Source organism: Rana temporaria, chromosome 3 (assembly GCF_905171775.1).
Source record: "Rana temporaria chromosome 3, aRanTem1.1, whole genome shotgun sequence".
In the NCBI taxonomy this organism is placed as follows: domain Eukaryota; kingdom Metazoa; phylum Chordata; class Amphibia; order Anura; family Ranidae; genus Rana; species Rana temporaria.
The window spans coordinates 372185653-372210892 of NC_053491.1; the positions used below are offsets into that span (position 1 = coordinate 372185653).

The 25240-nt window shown below is 43.3% G+C and overlaps 1 protein-coding gene across 1 annotated transcript in view; it reads right to left on the reverse strand.

Annotated features, from left to right (window-relative positions):
- Positions 1-25240, reverse strand: part of DERA (deoxyribose-phosphate aldolase) — a 33557-nt gene that overhangs the window by 5126 nt on the left and 3191 nt on the right. The window contains exons 2-6 of the mRNA XM_040345503.1: positions 23482-23579; positions 23177-23324; positions 16527-16622; positions 15653-15787; positions 15168-15296 (exon numbers count right to left, since the gene is read on the reverse strand). Coding sequence (XP_040201437.1) covers positions 15168-15296; positions 15653-15787; positions 16527-16622; positions 23177-23324; positions 23482-23579 — 606 coding nt within the window. The remainder of the gene's footprint in view (positions 1-15167; positions 15297-15652; positions 15788-16526; positions 16623-23176; positions 23325-23481; positions 23580-25240) is intronic.

Genomic DNA, 25240 nt, shown 5'->3' on the forward strand with positions numbered 1-25240 from the left:
ACCACTGTCCTAAGCGATGCTTTAATTTATTTTTACAGGTTACATGTTTAGAGTTACAGAGGTCTAGTGCTAGAATTATTGCTCTCGCTCTAACGATCATGGCGTGTGTAACACCCTCCACACATCTCTCCTGTACATACTGCCTACTGTCATACCCTCCACGCTCTTCTCCTGTACCTACTGCTCACTGTCTTACCCTCCACACTCATTTAGTGTACATACTGCTCAGTATCATACCGTATAAACTCCTATCTGGTACATACCACCCTCTGTCATACCCTCCACACTCCTCTCCATCACCTGCACATACTTCCCAAATTTATACCGTCCCTACTCCTCTCCTACGCCTCTTACCCACAAAAACAGTTCTTTAAAATTATACTGAATATCCTTATTACCAGCTCTAGAATGGACACACTTGTTAGTTCAACTAAAGGAAATCTTCTTAGTCCTCATTTGTTCTGCCCATTATTAGTACTTATTTAATTTTGTAATTTCTACTGTGATGTATAGAGGAACTCAGCTACTCTAAATATAGCACTTGTAAAAAAAGTGTCCCTTAAAAATATTTTTGAAATGTTGACAACTATGCACTTTCGCACTGTCCAAGAGCCACCAGGTCAGTAGGGGGCCCCAGAACATGGAATAGACCAGACACCAAGCCCCTCTCACCACCCCCATCACCTGGAACACGGAACAGACCAGACATCACTCATCTCTCACTCTTCATCACCAATAACATAGAATGGACCCTACACTATCCACCTCTTTCATCAGCCAGTACATAGAAGAGACCCAACACTAATCACCTCTCACCCTTTATCAGCCGGTACATAGAAGAAGCCAGATACCAATCACTTCTCACTCTTCATCAACAGGTACATAGATCAGACCAGACACCACTCACCTGTAACCCTTCATCACCCGGTATAAAGACACCCAATATCAATCCCCTCATACCCCAGTACATAGAGTCCACGCAACAGTCACCTCTCACCACCTATTACATTGGGAAGACCAGACACCATTCACCTCTATCCCCTCAATACCCAGTACATTGTGGGGATCAGACACAAACTGACCCCTCACCTCCGCACCCCCCCCCCATTACCTAGTACATAGAGAAGACCAGACACTAACCACCTCTCATCCCTGATCACCCAAAATGTAGAGGTGACTAGACACCAATCAACTCAGAGACGTGACCAGACCACATACATGGTTGGCTAGGTTTCCCCTTACACACCTAATCACCTGTCTGAAGGGCAAACAAGAAGCTTTCTGCCTTGACCATTATATGGAAGTCACTGAGCTATGTGGCATATTGAGGGGCAAGCTGATATCAGGCACCCCACCCCCACACTGCGTTAAATCATCAGGCGCACAATGAACGTTCTATGCTGGCTGAGTAGTTCCAGCTTTTATAAGGCCTATAATTACCAGTCTCCCTGGTACAGTTTCATTAAAAACTTTCATTAAACAACAGCTGCCCCTGTATATGGTCTTCTAATCAATTTGGTCAAACAGAATGACTTTTAATCAGCTGTTGATAAAAATAGAAGATGAAATTTTAATTCTAATAGATTAAGCACAAGCTGAAGACAGTCTTTAGAATCCATCTCATCCTGTTCTCCAGTGGCTTTAATGACTATTCAGCAACTCATTACTAAATAGAACAAGATGAACATTTTCCAGTTCATTAAAGAAATGTACTATGTATTTTTGCATTGTCCTCATGATTCGTTACAGGGAGTCTTAATTACATGATAATGGATAATGGTTATTAAATGCAGTCTGCTATAATGAAGCACTATTCATTTGTGTGCCGCAGAGACAGCAGAGAGGGCACAATAAAATTACTACCTTCAAAAGATTAACGGATCAAATTATTATTCAATTCGCCAAATCTTTTTTAGACTTTGTGGAAAGAAGAAGAGATTAAAAAGTCGCATTATGACTGAACAGTCCATTCTGTTTCTCTGCAATATCTTAAAAAGGTATTACTAACATAAATAGCTTAAGCCGCGCGATTAGCAAAACACTATAGCTATAATACTGAACACCAGGGATGTTAGAAATGGTGGAGTACACAGTAATAATCCCGCTAGCCTTTTTACCAAGAACTCGCCATTCTTGGCACATGTGATCATCAAATTCTCGGCAGCACCAAAATAATAAATAAAAGAAAGCAGCCTCTTTATCTGATTGTACAGTTTATGAATCCAAGACATTCACTGATAAATTAAACAATCCAGAATATATCCTTATAACCCTTAAACCCCACCCCAAAAAAAGAAAGAGGGGAAGAAGGGCATACTATTTTTTTGGGGTCAATTTCAATTTAAATTGTTTAAGTTGAACTCGAAACAGTTTGATGCTTTTTACTCTATAGTAATTGTTTTATATAAATATATATCATCAATTGCAGCCTACCAATCCTTAGCTGTGGTAGCTGCATTTGTTTTTTCCCTTTATTTTCACCTGGTGGTCCTGCCAGTAACACTTTGTCTTGTCTTAAGCCAGCAATTCATGGATTGAAATTCAGCCAGTTCAGCAAGGACCAGCCAAATTTTGACCTACATATGGGCACCCTGGTTGTAAACAAGCCAAGATATTGTTTCCCAAACAATTAGTGCCACAAGTTATAAGCCGGCAACGTGAATCATTGAGTTCTGCTGGCAGGGAAGGATCCCTGTGTTCCCTGCCGGCTGAGCACATTAGCGCTGCGGGAGGCATTCCCCTATCAGCACTGAATCAAGCAATCTTCTTTCCTTCCACCACCTGTGGTGGAAGGAAAGCAGATTGTATAATGAACGGCCTGCTTTAGGGTATCTGCATACTGGATGAAGTAGTAGAGCAGACACCTTTGGATGGCAGCACCGTCAATCTGGGCGGAGGGTAGTGTTAGGCAGCCCATATATATTTATCAATTTTACTTTCCTTCCACCATGGGTGGAAGGAAAGAAAGTTGCTTGATGCCTCCCCCCCCACCACCAAATATCGATCATGTATGGCTGGCTTTACACTTGCAAATTTAGCTGGACTTTTTTCCTTTGGGAATATAAGGTTTTACACATCAAAAGTGCATCAGTGTGAAAGGGACCTTAAAGCGGTTGTAAACCCTCCTATCTTTTTCAGCCAAGGAAGCTGCCATCTTGGCCTTTGTTCAATCTTCAACTGCCATGAAGCTGCACATGTGATCAGTTATGACACCAGCCATTGGATGGTTTGACAGTTTGGTTGAGAGCACAACCAATGTGCAGTTAGCATTCCCGGCATGCCGGGAATGTTAACAGTTTTTTTAAGTGTTACATCGATGGGTTTACAACCGCTTTAAGCTGCACAAAACCGCATCAAAAGTACATCAGTGTAAAGGGCCCTTAGTCCCAATGCACACAGGCCATTTTTACTGCCACACTTGGCAGCCTGACGCTTTTTTTTTTTTTTTTTTTTACAGCATCAAAACTCCATGTTGTGCCATGTGTCCATGCACACATAGGCTTTTAGTGGCATAAAAAAAAAACATAAGGCCAGCATATTCTGGAGCAGCAACGTTTTGACAGCTCCTAAACGCTACTAAACTCTCTCAAACTCTGCTAACCGCTGGTGTCCAGCATTTAGCAGATTTTATTATTTTTTTAAGCGGAGGCAGCCAACATCATTAAAAGAGAAGTATGGGTTGTTGTTTTTTGTGGCTTACCTCGTTGGAACGAGCAATAGACTGATGCTGCATCTGTCCCCCCGCATCTCTGCACTGAGAACCGAACCACCGAACACCACGATGTCTCGGTCCTCACTCCTCCCACTGTCAGTCAGCATGGCTTCTGCTCCACTGATCGGCGCTCATTGGAGCGCTGAGCAGTGGAGGGGCGGGGAGTGGCCATCTCAGCGGCTCACTGAGACTGCCATCAATCAGGGCAGCTGGTGGATCCCGACTTGTAGGACTGCTCTCTGTTGAAAACGAATCTCAAAAGTGGAAAACGAATTGCACTCCTGTGACCCAGAGGAGAAGCCCAGCCTAAAAAGCTCAGGCTGGACTTCTCCTTTAACTGATGAGTCATTAGCTGTCAGCAGGATTCCCCGGCTGACAACTGAAGAAAAAAACGAAATTGCTGGCAATACAAAAATTAGAAAAATCCCAATCCATACCAGATTCTTATCCGAGCATGCAGCCTGGCAGGCCAGTGGGGAGGGGCGGTTGAGTGAGCTCCCCCCTCACCCCCAAACCATATCAGGCCACTCTGCGATCTAGTTATGGACTAAAAATAAACGAAAAAAGGGTGGAACTCCGCTTTAAATAACTAGAGGGGCATACCATCAGGGTGATATCGTCAGGTGGCACTGCCCTCTTGTGATGTCACCAACCCAGCATTCCCTCTTTTTTACATTGCCAGAAATAGCTTTTTGTTTACATTCAGCTGTCAGTGGGGAAACAAGCTGACAGCTGATGACTCATCTGTTGTGAAGGACACAGCAGTCGGATTCCCAGACCACTCCTTAACCACTTAACCCCCGGACCATATTGCTGCCCAAAGACCAGAGCACTTTTTGCGATTCGGGACTGCGCCGCTTTAACTGACAATTGCGCGGTCGTGCGTCGTGGCTCCCAAACAAAGTTGACGTCCTTTTTTCCCCACAAATAGAGCTTTCTTTTGGTGGTATTTGATCACCTCTGCGGTTTTTAGTTTTTGCGCTATAAACAAAAATAGAGCGACAATTTTGAAAAAAATGAATATTTTTTACTTTTTGCTGTAATAAATATCCCCCAAAAATATATAAAAAAAAAACTTTTTTTTCCTCAGTTTAGGCCGATACGTATTCTTCTACATATTTTTCTAAAAAAAAAAAAAAAAAAAAAACGCAATAAGCGTTTATTGATTGGTTTGCGCAAAAGTTATAGCGTTTACAAAATAGGGGGTATTTATGGCATTTTTATTAATATATTTTTTTTACTAATAATGGCGGCAATCAGCGATTTTTTTCGGTACTGCGACATTATGGCGGACACTTCGGACACATTTTTGGGACCATTGGCATTTTTATAGCGATCAGTGCTATAAAAATGCATTGGATTACTATAAAAATGCTACTGGCAGGGAAGGGGTTAACACTAGGGGGCGGGGAAGGGGTTAAGTATGTCCCTGGGTGTGTTCTTACTGTGGGGGGGGGGTGGCCTCACTAGGGGAAACACTGATCCTCTGTTCATACATTGTATGAACAGAAGATCAGCATTTCCCCCGCTGACAGGACCGAGAGCTGTGTGTTTACACACACAGCTCCCGGTCCCCGCTCTGTAACGAGTAATCGCGGGTACCCGGCGGCGATCGAGCCCGCCGGGCACGGGAGTCGGGGGCACACGCGTGCCTCCGGCGGCGCGCATGCGCTCCTAGTGCCTGCTCAAAGAGCTGCCGTTTAGCTACGGGCTCTCGCCCAGGAGAGCCGACCTGCCGCCGTATAATGACGGTGGCTGGTCGGCTAGTAGTTAACAACCAACTATTCACTGGCTGTTAAGGATGCCGGTGGCCCTATTCCTTAATGCTGCAGCTACTAAAAACTTAGCTTAACACTAGGCCAACACTACTAAAACATGCAAGTTTTTTGCTCTGTGTGTGTTTTACAGCAGTTTTTAGCCATCTAGTGTGCATGAGGCCTTACTGGCTTGATCACAAAGTGAAAATATAGAAAGAAAAACAGCAAAAAAAAATAAAAATAAAAAATGCAGCTACCACATCCAAGAACTGGTGAGCTGAAATGTAGTACATGTTTGTTTTTCAACATTTATTTAATAAACACATGAACATCAGATCTTTATTCAAACAGTGCCTACAGATAAAAGGTGATATACTTGAATAAGAACAGAGGAAAATATTGTCTTTACACTCATTTATTCAACAGAAATGCCAGATGTAATGGTGTATCAGATTTGATACCCTTGCAACTAAAGCTGGTATTGTCATGTAGAAGAAATAACCCCTTAACTGCCCACCAGTCTCAAGACAGCGACAAGTGAAACATTTGCAATATGTTTGTGGGCTCCCCTGTATGAATTTCAAACTGAAATTTCATTTCAGGAAATATGTTGCAAAAGCTCCCTGCACAATTTCAAAATAAATGAAACCAACGCTTTAACTAGGGCAGTACCTAACCCTCAATTTCTTATTTTTTTTGAGACATTTCTTAGTGAATTGCTAGTGTGTTTCAGATCATTATTTCTGGTTCAGATTCAACTTTTGTACAGATGGTCTCACATTCTTATTAAGCACACTTTGGTATGATGCAGAATGTACAGTTGATTCAACTTCAAGCCACCCAGGCTCTGAAGCAAAGCACTCCTAATCCATAATAGTTCCACCACCATCCTTCACAGTTATTATGTTAAATACTTTCTACAGTTTGCAGCAAACATTTCTATTGTTACAGTGACCAAACAACTATCTAGCCTTACTAGCCAACCTGTTTAGTCGCACACATGTCCGGCGGTGTCATCCCAACTTCGGCCAATCACAGAACCGGAGCCCGCAATACCCAGGGAGCGATGTCGCCAGCCAGTGTACGTGGACTTCAATCCAAGGTGAGGGTGCTATACATACTAGCTCATTATGCCTTTGTCTTGCAGGATTTTCCTTGTTTGTGCAGTGGGTTACAACCACTTTAAGGGCAGGCTTGCTTGGAGGGAGCCCACCCCTCCTCAAAAAAGATACAGGGATGCACAGGACCACCCAGCAAGGGCACAATGGCAGCTGAACGTATCCAGTATGTCCCCACATCAATTTGCCAACGGTACAAGCAAATTGCAACAACCCCAAACTATAACTGGCCTTTGTAGCAAGAAGCACATGGTAGGGCAATGCACATCAAAAATAAACAAATTCCCAGCACACTAGCCAGCTAGCCTGCAACAAAACCAAATTGACCCTGTTAACAGTTGACATTAAAAACAAGACGTTCAGTTGCACACATTTGCAAACACATGTGTAAGCCACAGTGGCAAGGTCAAGGCACTTCAGTGTACTGTGGTCCTAACTCTATAATTCTGAGAGTCTCCCAAATTGGAGCACATACAGCAATGGACAGATTAAGGGCAGGTTTGTCTGGAGGGAGACCACCCCCCCTGCAAGGGAACAATGGCAGCTGAAGCTATCCAGTGCCACCCCACCCCACATACACACACACACACACACACACATACGATAAAGTATTTCCATGTGATATGGGGTGAATGGATGGCACAGAAGCCACGGCTTGTTCACTGTACAAATCATACCTTGGGCTGAGTAACTCTATATGATGGGGTAGTGTGGGGGAGGGGGGGGTCACTGCCCAGGCTCATGTCTCAGGGTTCATCTACTGAGCTCTATACAACTCTTTTTTCCCTGTTTTTATTTTTTTTATTTTTTTTAACAGCAGGAGGCAGGAGAAACATGGTAAAAAAGGAGCCCACAGCTCCACCGACAGTCTACGCTAGAACACAGATTGGTTGCCACCTGACTTGAGAAATCAAAATGAGCAAAAAGAGGTTGAGACACTATCACATCAGGTATCTATATAGCTGTATTCTTGAGTATGAATTAACAGTAGATAAACCAGCAATATTTAACATGTTTTGGGGGCCGGACAATCCGTCTTGGTCAGGGCTTGGTGTAGATACAGTATATAGAGCTCCTATATTGACTATGATACAATCTCTTGGAAAGGGATCTCCATCAGAAGAGATGCAATGTGTGCATCATTTCCATTGTGTCGGTTTGAAGACCTTGGTAAAAGCATGGCTTTGCTTTCTCATGTCAGGAGGTACCCACCCGATAGCTCATGACTGGTGGGATAATTCTGAAGAAGCAAGAGAGGTGAAGGAAGTACAGATCCACAGAATGCATGAACCAAAAGCAGGGAGATTCTTGCACTGCAGGTTCTTACATACAGCTTTCTCTCCAGCAAAAAGCACAGGAGTGACTTTACCAAATCTCACTCCAAATCTAGTGAGACAGTCGGAAGAAGCAGCGACTTAGATGATCCCACACTGCAGATATACAGCTAGGAGGCTACGGAAAAGGACTGCCTATTTTTTCAGGAAGAATACAAGATGAAAAAAAAAAAAAAGGGTTCTGCTTAGGCACAAATACTTCTAAGTTCCCTATAATGCATTTCTGACCATAATACATAACGGAAAAAAAAAAAACATTTATGTATCTATCGATATCTTTCCACTGTATCAAGCCTTGCTCTGCAGAACCCAGAAGTATACCTGTATGTAAATCCCAAATAAAAGAAGCACCAGGTCTCGCATTAATCTTCCCAGAAACAGCCAACAATTGAAGGAGGCGTTTCAAAATAGTTCTAATAAGGTACAAAGAGGGCCATCATTTACAGTATAGTAAGAATTGTGATATTATTCTGGAAATACTTTTTCACACTTTTTTCCTCCGTGTGAAGCTTCATATTCCTTTCTAAGCCCTTGTTCACACTGACGCAGCTTCAAAGTCACGTGACTTTGTATCCAACATTCCTGCGTGACTTCATCATGGCCTGCATACGACTTCTTTAAGGCCCCTTTCACACTGGGACGGGGGCAGCGTCGGCGGTAAAGCAGCGCTATTTTTAGCGGTGCTTTACAGCCGTTTTTGCGGAGGTTTTTGGCCGTTAGCAGGATGCTTTTAACCCCTGCCAGTGGCCGAAGAAGGGTTAAAACCACCTGCAAAGCGCTGCTGTAGCGGCGCTTTGCAGGCGGTTCGGCCGCACAGCCCATTGATTTCAATGGGCAGGAGCGGTATACACACCGCTCCTTCACTGCTCCAAAGATGCTGCTGGCAGGAGCTTTTTTAACGTCAACTGGAGCGGTATACATTCTGGCAACAAAAGCAGATCTATAGGAGACATTACTATATCAGAATATTGCCATACAAAAGTGTACACAAAGCAAAGTATTCTTTTTTTTTTTTTAAAGTGTATTTTGTGCGTGTACTCGAGAGAGGAGCCAGACTGCCACCTTTCTCCATGCCCCGGGTGGCAATGGCGGGTGTGTGAGGGGGTCCTCCCACACAGCCCGCCCTACCTGCTCCGCTTTGAAGCCCAACGGGGCAGAGGGACTCCCTATAAGGGAGCGAGAGAATTTAGCCCGCTCAACCAGCCCCGTTAGTCCTTCGCCTCTCTTTTTAGAGACCGTGTGGTCAAAGTGCATGCATGTTAACCCAATTTCGAGTGCGTGTAAGTGTGGTGGTTTTTGTGGGAGGGGGGTGGGCGTACTAAGTGCAAGCTTACCTCGCATAGCACACCCACCGGGAGCCGGGCTGAGACCACCAAACTCAATTCACATGTAGCTGAGACCGGGATCCGAACCTCTAGCTGCAGAGGTGAATGGCTTGTCAGCGCAGTGCCAATCGCGTTGAGCCACCGCAGTATTCTTAACATGCATTACCTACATCATAGAGCAAAGAAGTGAACCAAAAAATAGGCAACATTTTGGCCACCTTACTGAAGGCCCCCCGAAATGTCTATTTTATTGGTTCTCTTCTATGATCCACGGTGTTGGTAATGCATGTTAGGTCCAGGGTTGCCAACCGTCAGTAAATGTACTAACAGTTTGTAAAATCCTTAATTTTTGCATCTGTCCATAACGGACATACAGACTACACGTCCATAATGGACATTTATGGACAGATGCAAAAAATTACGGATTTTACAAACGGTTTGTGAATTCACTGAAAGTTGGCAACCCTGGTTAGGTCATCTTTGCTTTATGTATACATGTTAAATGCTAGCAGACAGCACGTAGGGTCGAAGAATTGCCTTCCGTCATGGGGAGTCCCCAGAATCCTGTACAGGAGTGAAAGATACGGGTAAAGCAAATGCTGGTTATCTAGGATTCAATATCATGTGTCAAAGCTCCATCTACAGTTCAGCCATAATACTGCATAACATAACATCTCCATCTAAAGGCTATCCATAAGACACCACATCACCATCTGGAGTCTATCCGTATTACTGCAGTATTCATCACAGTGCCATCTAGAGTCTGTCCATAATACTGCATTATACATCACAACACCATCTACCGATTATCCACCAAATGTCAGCACCATCTACAGTCTAATCCAGCCCTTCTTAATGTTTTTACCATGGAGAACAATTTTGGAAATAAAACTTTTAAGTCTCAGGAAATCCCCACCAAAAATTATATAAGCAATAATGACGATTCATCAGTGGTCCCCTTTACTTCTAGGAATGAATGGCATAGTCATTCCTAGGTGTAAAGGGGATCACTGATGAATCATTTCATTACTGTGCTGGAATGGCAGGGGACATGGTTTGTTATTAATAAAGTGACTTGCTTACACAGTTAGAAAGGATTAGATTAAGGACCAGTTCACACCAAACGCAGTTCCGTTCAGTTCTGTGCGCTTTTTTCATACACTAAAAATGCATGCACAGTGTTTTCCCATGTATTCCAATAGCTCTAGTTCACACCATGCAGTCAGTTTCCGGGGAATGAAACCGACTGCATGGTGTAAACTAGAGCCATTGAAATACATGGAAAACACTGTGCATGCATTTTGTGCAGAAAAAAAAAAAAAGTGCACGGAACCGAGTCTGGTGTGAACTAGCACTTAAGAATACCTGTCCTGAGAGAGAGATGAAGGCTGCCAATGCTGATCTCCATGTCTAAAGCTAATATCAGTGTGCAATACTTTGCTATGTAGGTCAATTTGGCACTAAAAGCTCTGCGTCAACAATTTCTGGCTGCTAGCACCAAACCCCAAAAGTACTGAATTACTGAAAGCACCAACAAGAACATCCGTTTGCCGTGTCTTTCAGATCTGACTCCACAACATTCACAGAACTGCCATATACTTCCGTGCAGAAACTCTTCATGCTCACATCACAATACTCCCTAAACCCGGTAAGGACCCGAGCTTGTGTGGTAGTTATCGCCCAATTTCGTTACTAAATTTTGATGCCAAATTATACGCTAAAGCGATCGCGCTTAGACTCCTGCACCCGATTCCCCAATGGATCTCAAATGACCAAACTGGTTTTATCCCAGGTAGGGAAGCGTGGGATAATTCTCTTAGAACGCTGTCCCTGATTTCTTACGTGCGCGGGTGCTCCCTGCCCACGGATGCTGAAAAAGCATTCGACAGGGTGGACTGAGAGTACCTGATGTCTACATTACTGCACCTTGGCATGGGTCCGAACATGCTGTCGAGAATTTTGGCACTCTACCAATCACCTACAGCACAGTTGAGAATTAATGGTACACTGAGCGAACCGTTCTCCCTGTATAATGGAACCCGGCAGGGTTGCCCCCTTTCCTCTTTGCTCTCTCCTTAGAACCCTTCCTAGCGATGGTACGCAATGACCCCAACATTCACGAAATTAAAATAGGCACGACGGAACACAAATACGCGGCGTACGCGGATGACATTCTTTTTTATGTTCAACAGTCCCTTATTACACTTCCCAATCTCATGGCGGCCTTCATTAAATTTGTAAACCCTCTCCAATTTTAAAATTCATTTATCCAAATCGGAAATTTTGAACGTATCGATCTCCCATAGAACGGCGGCATTATTGAAACCTTCTTTTCCCTTTAGCTGGCAATCCCACTCATTGAAGTACGTAGGAATTTACCTCACCCCTAATCCGACATCCTTGTTTCTTACGAATTATATCCCCTTACAAAAATTGACTCAGTTGGCCCACTCCTGGTTGGGACGCATTAGCATTGTAAAGATGAATATTTTGCCCAGACTTCTCTTTCTGTTCCAAACGATTCCTTACAAGATTCCTCCTGGATTCTTTAAGATATCTGCATATTTATAGATTGCACCATGTATGGAACCGTAAACGTCCCAGAATTGCTTTTAAATGGTTAATTAATCCAAAACACGGTGGAGGACTTGCACTCCCGGACTTTAAACGTTACTTTCTAGCCATTGCACTGAACCGTATTTTGGATCGGAAATTCCACAAGGCCTCCAACTCTGGATACAACTGCAAATAGATATGAGCGGGGTGGAACAGTCACCTCTCATCTGGATACCTGGCAAATTCTGTAAGTTGTCCCCTACAGTCTCACCACTTACCAAGTCAACTTTTGCAATGTGGGACTTGTGCAAAAAGCAGAAATGGCCCTATAACTCCCCGCTCATGCAACTAAGTGGCCATGACTACTTCCCGCCCGGAATATCGATCCCAGATACAGCAATTGGATCTTGGATACACCCCTTCTATTACACCAAGTGATTTAGGCCACTGGTATTCACCCTATATCTGACTTGGTACCAACGACACCGATTTCATTTATGGACCGATGGAAACATCACCTACTTTTGAAATTGGTTAAGTCTCTTCCACATCCGCTGCGTTCAGAGTTGAAGCTAAATCCTATAGAGAGCTTACTTGTTGGGGACCGACCTCCTGATAAACCCATCTCGTTTTTTTTATCAGGCTCTTTTGCCTTTGCCCCCTGTTGTTCAGCAGACGTTCCTAGCTAAGTGGGAACGAGAGCTCCAAAGCTCATTATCTGGCATTCAAAGTTCTAATATACTTCAATTATCACATGTCTCAGCCATCTCTTCGAAAGCAGCGGAAGTTAATTACAAACTATTGACAAGATGGCATTACATACCGGTAGTGCTTCACAAAACGTTTCTGTGGCGATCTCAGATCTTTGCTGGAGGGGTTCGGGGGACTCATGCCCATATTTGGTGGTTTTGCCCTTTCATTAGGCCATATTGGAAAACTGTTACATTGGATCAAATAAATTCAATGCAGGGTTGTTCCCGACGAAGGTTGGGGTAATACTGTTTCATTGTATGAGTGAACCAATAGCATCGTATTAAAAAAAAACAAAAAAACGATTACACCCCACCTAAGTCGCTTATCCCAAAATTTTGGAAACAAACGGTTCCCACGTAGCGCCAATGGCGAGTGGTGGTGGATCGTTTCTACTATATGGAAATGAGCACGCTTAAGCTAAGAAACAAATCTGACTTGGCTAATGAGATATGGTCCTGTTGGTTCGCCTTTAAGGATACAGCTGCATATGCAGGCATCATGGCCCAACAGGGATAGTAGGGGGAAGCTGTATAGACATATGAGAACAGTTTCCTGTGTAGGCTGGATAACTCCCCTCCCTTCCTCTCCCTCCCCCCCCCCCTCTCTTTTCTTTTATTTTCCTTGTCTTTCTTTATCTCCTCTCTTCTTAAGGTTTCAAAAAATTTGGCTTTATTCTCAGGCCGTAGACTTTTAGCGGATCTTCTGTGATGGCCGGCCCATGCTTAAGATGGCTATCCAAGTATATTTTTGAGGTGCCCTTGTTAGGCCTCAGCCACATGTTAAGATGTAATATTGTCAAAAGTGTCATGTGGGGGTACTGTACCTCTTACAAGTATCTCTACGTTTGTAACTTGTCATATACCTTCTAATAAAAACGTATTGAACAAGAACTGCCATATACATCCATGAGGAAAAAGTAAGGAATGTTAAGTATGGTTTTCACACTAAGAGCAATAAAGGCTCCCATTGCATGAGCGAGTGCACTGTGGGTCAGCAGCTGGAGTACCATTTTTCAGCAATATTACACCTATGAAAATGTCATTGGACTCGCCTCCTTTCCCCTTTATCCCGATAATGTCCATGGACTCCCCTCCCATTCTCTTTATATTATAGTCAACTCCTGATATCCTTTGACTCACCTCCTATCCCCTTTATATTATCCCTTACCCCTGATGACATCCCTGAACTCACCTCTTATCCCCTTTAAATAATAACCTGCAGTGAGAGAAAAATAGAGCTGCGCTACGTGAAAAATATTTTTTTTTTACATTTTAAAATAAACAACATTAAAATAGTCCATTGTAGACATTTAACACCATTGTGTACAAAGAGTGAAAAGATGTGTATCGCTTTAAATAGTCCTTGTGATATTAGTGACCATAAGTGTACCTCCACCACATAAATTGCATGCTTACCAGACAGCAAGCATATGACTGCTTGTGGCTTAATACCCAGCCTGGCTCTTTATCCTTATGAGATAAGGGACATGACAAATGGAATCAAGGTAGCTTCACATATGATAGAGCAGAGCAGGTGATCTGACCCCTTCACGAGATCAGAGATGGCCAGAATCCTTTTCAATAGGTATACTATGTTCCAGTTTAAGCTAATGCAAGTACTGCTGCCTCAGGTGCCACCAGTTCCTTTAAAAAAAAGTATTTATACCCCTTGAAAAATTTCCTACATTTTGTCATGTTACAACCAAAAAGCATAAATGTTTTTTTTTTTATTGGGATTTTATGTGCTAGACCAACATAAAGTGGCACATAATTGTGATGTGGAAGGAAAATGATAAATTGTTTTAATTTTTTTTTTTTTTTTAAATAAATATGTGAAAAGTGTGGTGTGCATTTGTATTCAGCCCCCCTGAGTCAATAGTTTGTAGAACCATATTTCACTGCAATTACAGCTGAAAGTCTTTTTGGGGATGTCTCTACAGCTTTTTACATCTAAAGAGTGACATCTTTGCCCATTCTTCTTTGAATCATGTAATTTTTATTGTAAGAGTTTTACAACAAAACAAAAACACACAGAGCAAAAAAAAAAAATTAAATTCTTCTTTGTAAAAATAGCTGTGTCAGATTGGATAGAGAGAGTCTGTGAACAGCAATTTTCAAGTCTTGTCACAGATTCTCAATTGGATTCAGGTCTGGACTTTGACTGAGCCATTCTAACACACGAATATTCTTTGATCTAAACCATTCCATTGTAGCTCTGGTTGTATGTTTAGGGTCGTTGTCTTGCTGGAAGCTGTATTTATACTGAGATTAAATAACACACAGATGGCAATTGGTTCTACTAGATTTTAGTTAAGGGTATCAGAGTAAAGGGGCCTGAATACACACCACACTTTTCACATATTTACTTGTAAAAAATTTGGAAAACGATTTATCATTTTCCTTCTACTTCACATTAATGTGCCACTTTGTGTTGGTTCATCACATAAATTCCAAATAAAATACATATTTATGTTTTTGGTTGTAACATGACAAAATGTGAAAAATTGGAAGGGGCATAAATACTTTTTCAAGGCACTGTATGACCCCCCCTGACCCTTTAGTAAATATAAAATTGTTTTGTTTTTTTTCTGCAGGAAAGCTGGTATGACTCACCTGCCATCATGGCAACAAGACTGGCCTTGTAGACATTGGTAAGTGAGCCCAGCTCTCCGGTGCCCAGGATGGTTTTCATGTGTGCCTCTCCACAAGCTTCTCGGAACAGCCGAATCTCTTCATACAATTCTGAAAGTAAATCAGATGAATTCTTATCACTTAATAGTCTCAGATATATTTCCCAAATGTGCCCCTCATTCTTGAGCCAAACTGACAAGATGGAGCCCTTTCCAAAAATGTGGCTTTCTGAAAAAAGATTGTAGAAGAGAAAAAAATAAAAATAAAACACCATCTGATTTTGAGTGGTCACGTCTGGAAAGTGTCCCCAATCAGACCTCTGATGAAACAGAAACCAGTCAGGACATGGAGCTGCTGATGACCTTCACAGGTGAATGCACTGATCCACCTACCCCAGTTAGAAATGGATTTACTGAGCACACCACAGGCACACTACCAACCCACCCTACCCTTCCAGACACACCTACCTTTCCAATGGCCCGTGAGCACCAAAGTCCTGTTAATAACAATGTCGATTTCAGAAGCTCCATCGTCTACAGCTATGCGGACCTCTTCCAGACGGGTCTTTAAAGGGGTCTGTCCGGCTGGAAATCCAGTAGCCACTGCAGAATGAGGAAATTAAAGGGTCACTCTGTCTAATATGTATATTTCAGTATTTTAAGCCTGACATTATCTTTTAGTTCTCAGAGACTCTATTGGTGAGCTCTCTCTGTGCTGAGTTCTTAGCTCTGCTCACATGCTGTGTCTATTATGTCTATTATGAGAGGTTCTCGTCCCTGTGCTAAGGTTCCCAGGTCTGTACACCCGCTGTGCCAATTGAAATGAGTTCTCTCCATCCCGGTGCTGACTTCCTGAGTCTGCATACCTGATGTGCCCATTATGAAGGGTTCCCTCCATCCTTCTTCTGGGTTCCAGGGTCTGCATATCTGCTGTGCCTAGGGTTTCACATCATCCCTGCCTTGAGTTCCTAGCACTGTACACCTGGTCAGTTCCCAGTTCTGCACATCTTCTGTTGGTCTGCATACCTACTGTGCCCACTGCAATTGTTTTTTTGTAATTCCCAAGTTTGACTTTAACCCCAAAACTGTACACTTACCTTATTTTTGAAAACTACCAGCACCATGCTGAGATCTTACAGCACTGAGATGTTGATATGGACACCAACTGTGCTTTGGAAGGTGTACAGTACCAGAAAGATGCTGAAAACATCAGTACTCATGGTTGTCACATGAGAGGTGACTACTTCAGGAGTTTAGTCCACCCATAACTAAGAAGTAAATGCAAGGTGGATTCATGCTGATGCTTGGATCACACAGATCTAAAGTGTTACATGGTACCTACCTGATGCCACTGGTATATCACAGCCTGCATCCTTCAGCGCCTTCACGGTGTCTTGTACGCGGGCCGAATAGACGCATACAGCACCCGTGTGCACACCTGCAGGAAAAGATACTCATGTCACTTAACGCTCAGATGTGAACAGGTGCCATTGAAATTAATGGGATTTTGCTTGTTTGGCGTTTTATGAGCTGAAAACGCTCAGGTGTGAATGCAGCCTTAAAGAGGAAGTAAACCCTGATGGGATTTACTTCCACATTTGCTCACTGCAAACCCTGCAAATTAAAAACAGAATGGGCTAGTATGCATCGCATACTAGCCCATTATGTGAAACTTACCTGCAAACGAATCCTGCACTGTCCCCTGTGCAGGCTGCATCCATCTTCTCGCCCCTCTTCCTTCCAGGGCCATAGACTTCGGCTCTGCATCTGGCCGGAGCCTCCAGTAAACGGCACAGTCTAACTGAAGCAATGGCATTACACTGCCATTGCTTCAGTGCGCATGTGCCGAGGATTTAATTTTATTTATTTTTTACTAAATTGTTCCTCTGTTTAACCCCTTTATTAACCCTAATTTATTTTAAATAATTTCCTTATTCTCCTCCATTTAATTTGTTTCCTGCTGATTTTTTTTTATTTATTATTAATTTACTTCCATTTTATAAACAATTAATAATTACAAAGTTTGTTTGCTTTGTTCATTAATATTTTTACACCTTTAGCATATATTTACACACTTTAAAAAACAGTAGTAAAGGCAGAAGGCTTTTTATACTATGCATTAAAATAAAAAGCCTTCTGTGTGCAGCAGCCCCCTCACACTTACCTCGGTCCCTCTCTGTCCAGCGATGTCCACTAGTGTTTCAGCCGTCCAAGATTCTCCAATCTTGGACGGCTGAAGCCAATCGGGAGAGGGGCCGGGGCTCCATGTCTGAATGAACACAGGGAGCTGTGACACGGCTCTGGTGCCCCATAGCAAGCTGCATAAGGAGGACCAACCAGGGTATACTAATGTAGAAAAACAAGACAGAATTGGCAAAATCTCTGGCCAGGGTGGCCAATACCCTCCAAAATATTAAAAACATTGATGACAACGTTGTCACAAAATACGCAACAAATCAGTGTTTGGGTCACCCTTCACTAGAATAACCAAACAAACAAATATGGAATCCAACTGTGAGGAAATCTCACCATTGTGGGAGCACAGGAGGCACAAACTATAGAAGAAAACTTCACCATTTTGGGATGGGCGGGGGGGGGCACAAATCTTTATATAATATATCTATATCTATATCTATATATTTTTGTTATTACACACACACACACACACACACACACACACACACACAGTGCCTTGCGAAAGTATTCGGCCCCCTTGAACTTTGCGACCTTTTGCCACATTTCAGGCTTCAAACATAAAGATATAAAACTAAATGTGTTTTGAAGAATCAACAAGTGGAACACAATCATGAAGTGGAACGAAATTTATTGGATATTTCAAACTTTAACAAATAAAAAAAAAAAAAAAAACGGAAAAATTGGGTGTGCAAAATTATTCAGCCCCCTTAAGTTAATACTTTGTAGCGCCACCTTTTGCTGCGATTACAGCTGTAAGTCGCTTGGGGTATGTCTTTATCAGTTTTGCACATCTAGAGACTGACATTTTTGCCCATTCCTCCTTGCAAAAGCGGTCGAGCTCAGTGAGGTTGGATGGAGAGCGTTTGTGAACAGCAGTTTTCAGTTCTTTTTCCACAGATTCTCGATTGGATTCAGGTCTGGACTTTGACTTGGCCATTCTAACACCTGGATATGTTTATTTGTGAACCATTCCATTGTAGATTTTGCTTTATGTTTTGGATCATTGTCTTGTTGGAAGACAAATCTCCGTCCCAGTCTCAGGTCTTTTGCAGACTCCATCAGGTTTTCTTCCAGAATGGTCCTGTATTTGGCTCCATCCATCTTCCCATCAATTTTAACCATCTTCCCTGTCCCTGCTAAAGAAAAGCAGGCCCAAACCATGATGCTGCCACCACCATGTTTGACAGTGGGGATGGTGTGTTCAGGGTGATGAGCTGTGTTGATTTTACGCCAAACATAACGTTTTGCATTGTTGCCAAAAAGTTTGATTTTGGTTTCATCTGACCAGAGCACCTTCTTCCACATGTTTGGTGTGTCTCCCAGGTGGCTTGTGGCAAACTTTAAACAACACTTTTTATGGATATCTTTAAGAAATGGCTTTCTTCTTGCCACTCTTCCATAAAGACCAGATTTGTGCAGTATACAACTGATTGTTGTCCTATGGACAGAGTCTCCCACCTCAGCTGTAGATCTCTGCAGTTCCTCCAGAGTGATCATGTGCCTCTTGGCTGCATCTCTGATCAGTCTTCTCCTGGTATGAGCTGAAAGTTTAGAGGGACGGCCAGGTCTTCGTAGATTTGCAGTGGTCTGATACTCCTTCCATTTCACTATTTTTCGCTTGCACAGTGCTCCTTGGGATGTTTAAAGCTTGGGAAATCTTTTTGTATCCAAATCCGGCTTTAAACTTCTCCACAACAGTATCTCGGACCTGCCTGGTGTGTTTCTTGTTCTTCATGATGCTCTCTGCGCTTTAAACGGACCTCTGAGACTATCACAGTGCAGGTGCATTTATACAGAGACTTAATTACACACAGGTGGATTCTATTTATCATCATTAGTCATTTAGGTCAACATTGGATCATTCAGAGATCCTCACTGAACTTCTGGAGAGAGTTTGCTGCACTGAAAGTAAAGGGGCTGAATAATTTTACGCCCAATTTTTCCGTTTTTTTTATTTGTTAAAAAAGTTTGAAATATCCAAAAAATTTTGTTCCAATTTATGATTGTGTCCCACTTGTTGTTGATTCTTCAAAAAAAATTACAGTTTTATATCTTTATGTCTGAAGCCTGAAATGTGGCAAAAGGTCGCAAAGTTCAAGGGGGCCGAATACTTTAGCAAGGCACTGTAATTTATATATATATATATATATATATATATATATATATATATATATATATATATATATATATATATACACACACACACACACATACACACACATACACACACATAGTTGTGGGAGGGGCAGGGACACAAACTACTATTCTGCCTATATGCAGGCTCTGCTCCTTTAGTGTGCATAGGCCGATAGAGAATTGTGAGCTACATGCCAGGTTACCGACAGAAAGTTCCCTTAATCCAGGTCTATTCTGGCAGAGACTTGCGACAGTTTTCTATATTGTCAGAAATGTTGTGATTTCTTTGTTAATTAGGTGAAGAATTTACGCCAGTTTCTATTTCACTCTGAAATAAAAACTGGCGTAGGTGATGCAGATAACCTTGAACAGGTCTAACCAACCATTGTGTTAATGCGGAGCATGCCACTAGAGCCACTAGGTGGTTGAGAATAAATTGAAGGTTAATACAAGGGTAGGGAGTAATGTTGAGGGTTATGACAAGTGTAGGAGGTTATGTTAAAGGCCAAGACAAGGGTAGGGAGTTATCATGAGGGCCAGGACAAAGGTAGGTGGTTATGTTAAGGCCAAGACAAGGGTAATTGATTATGTTGAGGACCAGAACAATGATGGGGGGTTATGTTAGGGCCAGGACATGGGTAGGGGGTTATGTTAAGAGCCAGGACAAGGGTAGGGGGTTCTGTTGAGAGCCAGGACAAGGGTAGGGGGATATGTTCAGGGCCAGAACAATGATAGGGGGTTATGTAGAAAAGGAGAGCTGTGGGACTTTAAATGAGGCAACCGCCATGTCAGATATGAACAGAAACATAAAATATTACAATACATAATTTATTGTTACATTGTATCAAAATAAATAGGTAGTCACATGACTTACACTAAATCTGCTGCTACATAGCATGCAATACAAATGGCAATTCACATAATTATACATAAAAATAAATGGGTTAAAAAACATAATATAATAGGGACAGGTAACTTAGGGCATCTAGTGGCACTCTACGCATTTCCTGGCATTACAGCCATTCATCAGGAGTGTTGTAACGTAATATACTGGAAAGGAGATGGACAAGAATTAATAATAATACCCTAAGGGGGGACATAGAGACTGTGTCCCAACAGAGCGGGGACAAACTTAGATACTCACTACATAGCCCCAAGGCCAAGCCCGGTGTTCCGCCAGGGAGATTGGGGGTGACAGGCACGATGTCTCCCCCGGGGTTGAGACGGGGGAACACACAAAAGACGGAGAACAGCATCCAGAGCACAGCGTGGTGGTCACAGCATGATCCAATGAACTATGTGTGCACAAAAAGTGCATAGTGTTCCCGAGAAAAAACATCAAAAAAAAATGTCAAAAAAGGAAAAGTTTAGGTAAATGTGTAGAAATGTAAGTTGTGTGAAATGTGAAAAAATGTCTAGGTGTTCCCACAAGGGGACTACATGAGGGGGTGTATGTAAAATAAAACCAAAAAAAGGGGGAGAGAGACATACCAAAAGAGGATAGCTGAGCTCCCAACGATGAAAGTAACCAGTATGTGAATTCAGTATGTGCTTCCTTGTGCTTGAATCAAACAAATGAACCACCGGCTGCTCAAAGGCTACTATATACTCCCATTCTCAGGGAGGGGCCCCATCAACGTCCTGCCTGATTGGCCATACTGCACAGTAGATGTGGGGAGGGGAATCCCAGCTGCATGTGGAGAAACCATCAGCAGTGGGTCTCCACTAAGGATGAGCTCCAGCGTGTTCGCATTGTACACGTGCAGAGCCCGCCAGTAAGTCTGCACGGTGCTGCGCTAATCACAGCCAGGGAGACATTTCCCGATCTCTGCAGCCGAGCATCGGGACAATGTCTCCCTGGCTGTGATTAGCGCAGCGCCGTGCAGACTTCCTGGCGGGCTCTGCACGTGTACCATGCGAACACGCTGGAGCTCATTCTTAGTCTTCACCCATCTCGTGCATGGCTAAAAGTGGGGGTTATGTTGAGAGCCAGGAAAGGGGTAAGGGGTTGTGTTGAAAACCAGGACAACGGTAGGGGGTTATGCTGAGGGCCAGAACAATGATAGGGGGTTATGCTGAGGGCCAGGACAAGAGTAGGGGGATATGTTGAGGGCCAGGACATGGGTAGAGGGTTATGTTGAGAGCCAAGACAAGGGTAGGGGGTTATGTTGAAAGTCAGGACAAGGGTAGGGGGTTATGTTGAGAGCCAAGACAAGGGTAGGGGGTTATGTTGAAAGTCAGGACAAGGGTAGGGGGTTATGTTGAAAGTCAGGACAAGGGTAGGGGGTTATGTGGAGAGCCAAGACAAGGGTAGGGGGATATGTTGAGGGCCAGGACATGGGTAGAGGGTTATGTTGAGAGCCAGGACAAGGGTAGTGGGTTATGTGGAGAGCCAGGACAAGGGTAGGGGGTTATGTAGAGAGTCAGGACAAGGGTAAGGGGGGGCTTATGCTGATGTCGCAAGTCATTTGGCATTACATCCTCAGGACTGGAATATGAGTTTTCCACACGTATAAATTCAGTTTGTGCTGAAAGCACCTGTGTCTAAAAGCACCAAAGTTATTTCACCCAAAAATGACACACAGATATAAAATATATGTATAGTCAAAACTAGGGTTGTCCCGATACCACTTTTTTAGGACCGAGTACAAGTACCGATACTTTTTTTCAAGTAGTCGCCGATACCGAATACCGATACTTTTTTTAAATGTGTCCCCATATGCAGCCATGTCCCCCCCATATGCAGCCATGTCCCCCCACAGATGCAGCCATGTCCCTCTAGCCATGTCCCTCACATATGCAGCCATGTCCCTCACATATGCAGCCATGTCCCTCTAGCCATGTCCCTCACATATGCAGCCATGTCCCTCACATATGCAGCCATGTCCCTCTAGCCATGTCCCTCACATATGCAGCAATGTCCCTCTAGCCATGTCCCTCACATATGCAGCAATGTCTCTCTAGCCATGTCCCTCACATATGCAGCCATGTCCCTCTAGCCATGTCCCTCACATATGCAGCCATGTCCCTCTAGCCATGTCCCTCACATATGCAGCAATGTCCCTCTAGCCATGTCCCTCACATATGCAGCAATGTCCCTCTAGCCATGTCCCTCGATGCGGCGGCGCGATGCGGCGGCAGCGGTGGGGGGGGGAAAGGGGGGGGGAAAGTATTCTATTTAGGTATCGGGGGTATTTGCGCGAGTACGAGTACTCCCGCAAATACTCGGTATCGGTCCCGATACCGATACTGGTATCGGTATCTGGACAACCCTAGTCAAAACCTTCACCTCCTGTGTTAGAGACACAATATTTTAATTAACATTTATACATTTTTTGCACTTACAGGTTATACCAATGGGTAAAATGGATTCGACCTAAATATAGTTTCTGTATACATTTTTTTTTTCAATTGTCACCACTACATTTGTTTTCAAAGCAGTGAGAACGCGACAGAGGGTCTATTTCCATGCTACTCTTATAAAAAAAAAAAAAAAAAAAAAAAAGAAGGAGTTTTACCTTTACATACACTTTAAGTTGCAGGGGCATGACTACTCCCAGTAAAAGGTGACCATACCCAGAAGGAGGTAAACACTTGCAGTGCCTTAGCCAGCTTTTCCATACCCAAACATCAAAGGAATGATAATTTTGCTCTACATACCGCAGTCCTCCATCTTAATGCTTTGCAGGAGATCATTTCTGATTGGATGTTTTGCCTTGAAGCAGAGCCTATGGATGTTGGACGGTGTGTCATCTCCAGATAGAGTGGTGAGGTCAATACAGGTCACAGCCTTCAACAGCCATGCGGCCTGCAGGAATAGCACAATTACAATCACACAACATCCCAGCCAATCAGTAGCTAATCATCACAGAACAACCCAGCCAATCATAGTAAAATTCACGCAGTGTAAAAAAAAAAAAAAAAAAAAAAAAAGACCACCACCAACACACAATAGAGCCATTTACCTGCCAGTCTTTCTTCACAGTTCGGCGAGTCTGAATCTGCTCTGCACGGCGAAGGACAGCAGGGTGATTGACCCGAACTCTGGAGATCCAGCCAAGATCTGGAAGAAAGGTGGACATGTTTTTGGTCCAGGAATCTCTAAAAATAATGTATTTACAAAATCTGTATAAAAGGATTTATCTAGGACACAGGTGTCAAACACAAGGCCTGTGGGCCGAATCCGGCCCTCCAGGCCATTTCATGTGGCCCTCACACCCTCCTTGTCTCCGCCCCACCTGGTCTCAGCAGTCAGCAGCAGAGAAGACAGGACTCCACCAGATCCTGCACTTCTCTCTCCAGCCCTCCTAACAGCAGCAAGGGGGTGCACTGATGTAACGGATAGTGGGGGGGGGGGGAGCTCAACTTCTGATGGTTGGGGGGCTCTTGACATCTGATGCAAGGGGGGTAGGGTGCTGATACAACCGGCCCTTTGAGGGCAACCATAATACTGATGTGGCCTGCAAGAAAATGGAGTTTGACACCCCTGATCTAGGACAATGAAAAGCGGCAAAGTTGTGCAAGCAAGCGTACTTTCAGTCATTTATTGCTCAGCCTATATATCTGTACACCAGATAGTGGCAGAAGACCCCACCATGATCACTTTATTGGAAACTTTAGTAAAATAATGAAACCATTCATTTCCTTCCTTTCCAGCATAATGGTGAACTGGTGATTTCTGTCTATTTTAGCATTTTCTGAAATGACCCAAAATTCTGCAGTTCATTCAGAATGCTAAACCACTCCTGGATCGACTTCAATCGACAACGCCTGGCATTGCGCTAGAAGTTGGATACAAAAGGAGCAGAATACAAATCTTAAAGTGTTTCATCATCCTCAGCACACAGTCCCTGGAGATGGAGGTATAGCGATGAGCCCCCCTCAGCGGCACGTCTTTGTCCTTGTTCTGGGCACAAATTCAAGCAATGTCGTATTTGTAAGGAAAGATGAGGACAGTGACAGACAACAGCAGGGAAAAGACACAACGAGCTTAGAATTGATTAACCAAAAAAAGAGCTGCAAAACACATTTTTTATAGGACACCGTGAGGCAAGACTGCACACTGACCCCACAAGAGAAAAACTGGAAGTAAAGGGACTTAGATACTAATTACATAAAAGATATAGAGAGTTTATAGAACATCTGATCTGAATATTGCAGATTATTACTGACACAGGCCAAAAACTGGATTTAGAATAAAATGAGATGTCAATAGAAATACTGTTCACATTCTTAATAGAAAGAGCGTGATAACTAACGTGGATCACAAGGTCCATTTACTAGAAGAGAGAGCAAACAATCCTCATGACTTAACCACACAGTCACTGACCTTTCACCCTGTAGATAGTCCTAGTACAAGCCAGTGACCGCTCACCCTGCAGATAATCTCATACACAGTCAGTGACCAGCCAACCTGCATGTAATCCCAGTATGCAGCCAGTGACCAGCCAACCTGCATTTATTCCCAGTATGCAGCCAGTAACCGGCCAACCTGCATTTATTCCCAGTATGCAGCCAGTAACCGGCCAACCTGCAGATAATCCCATACACAGTCAGCGACCAGCCAACCTGCATGTAATCCCAGTATGCAGTCAGTGACCGGCCAACCTGCATTTAGGCCGGGTTCACACTGTCGCCGCATAGCAGGAGTCCCGTGCGTGCTGGTTCACCGGTTCAGGTCCGATTTCAGCCCAAAATTTGAGCTAAATTTCAAACCTGAAACTC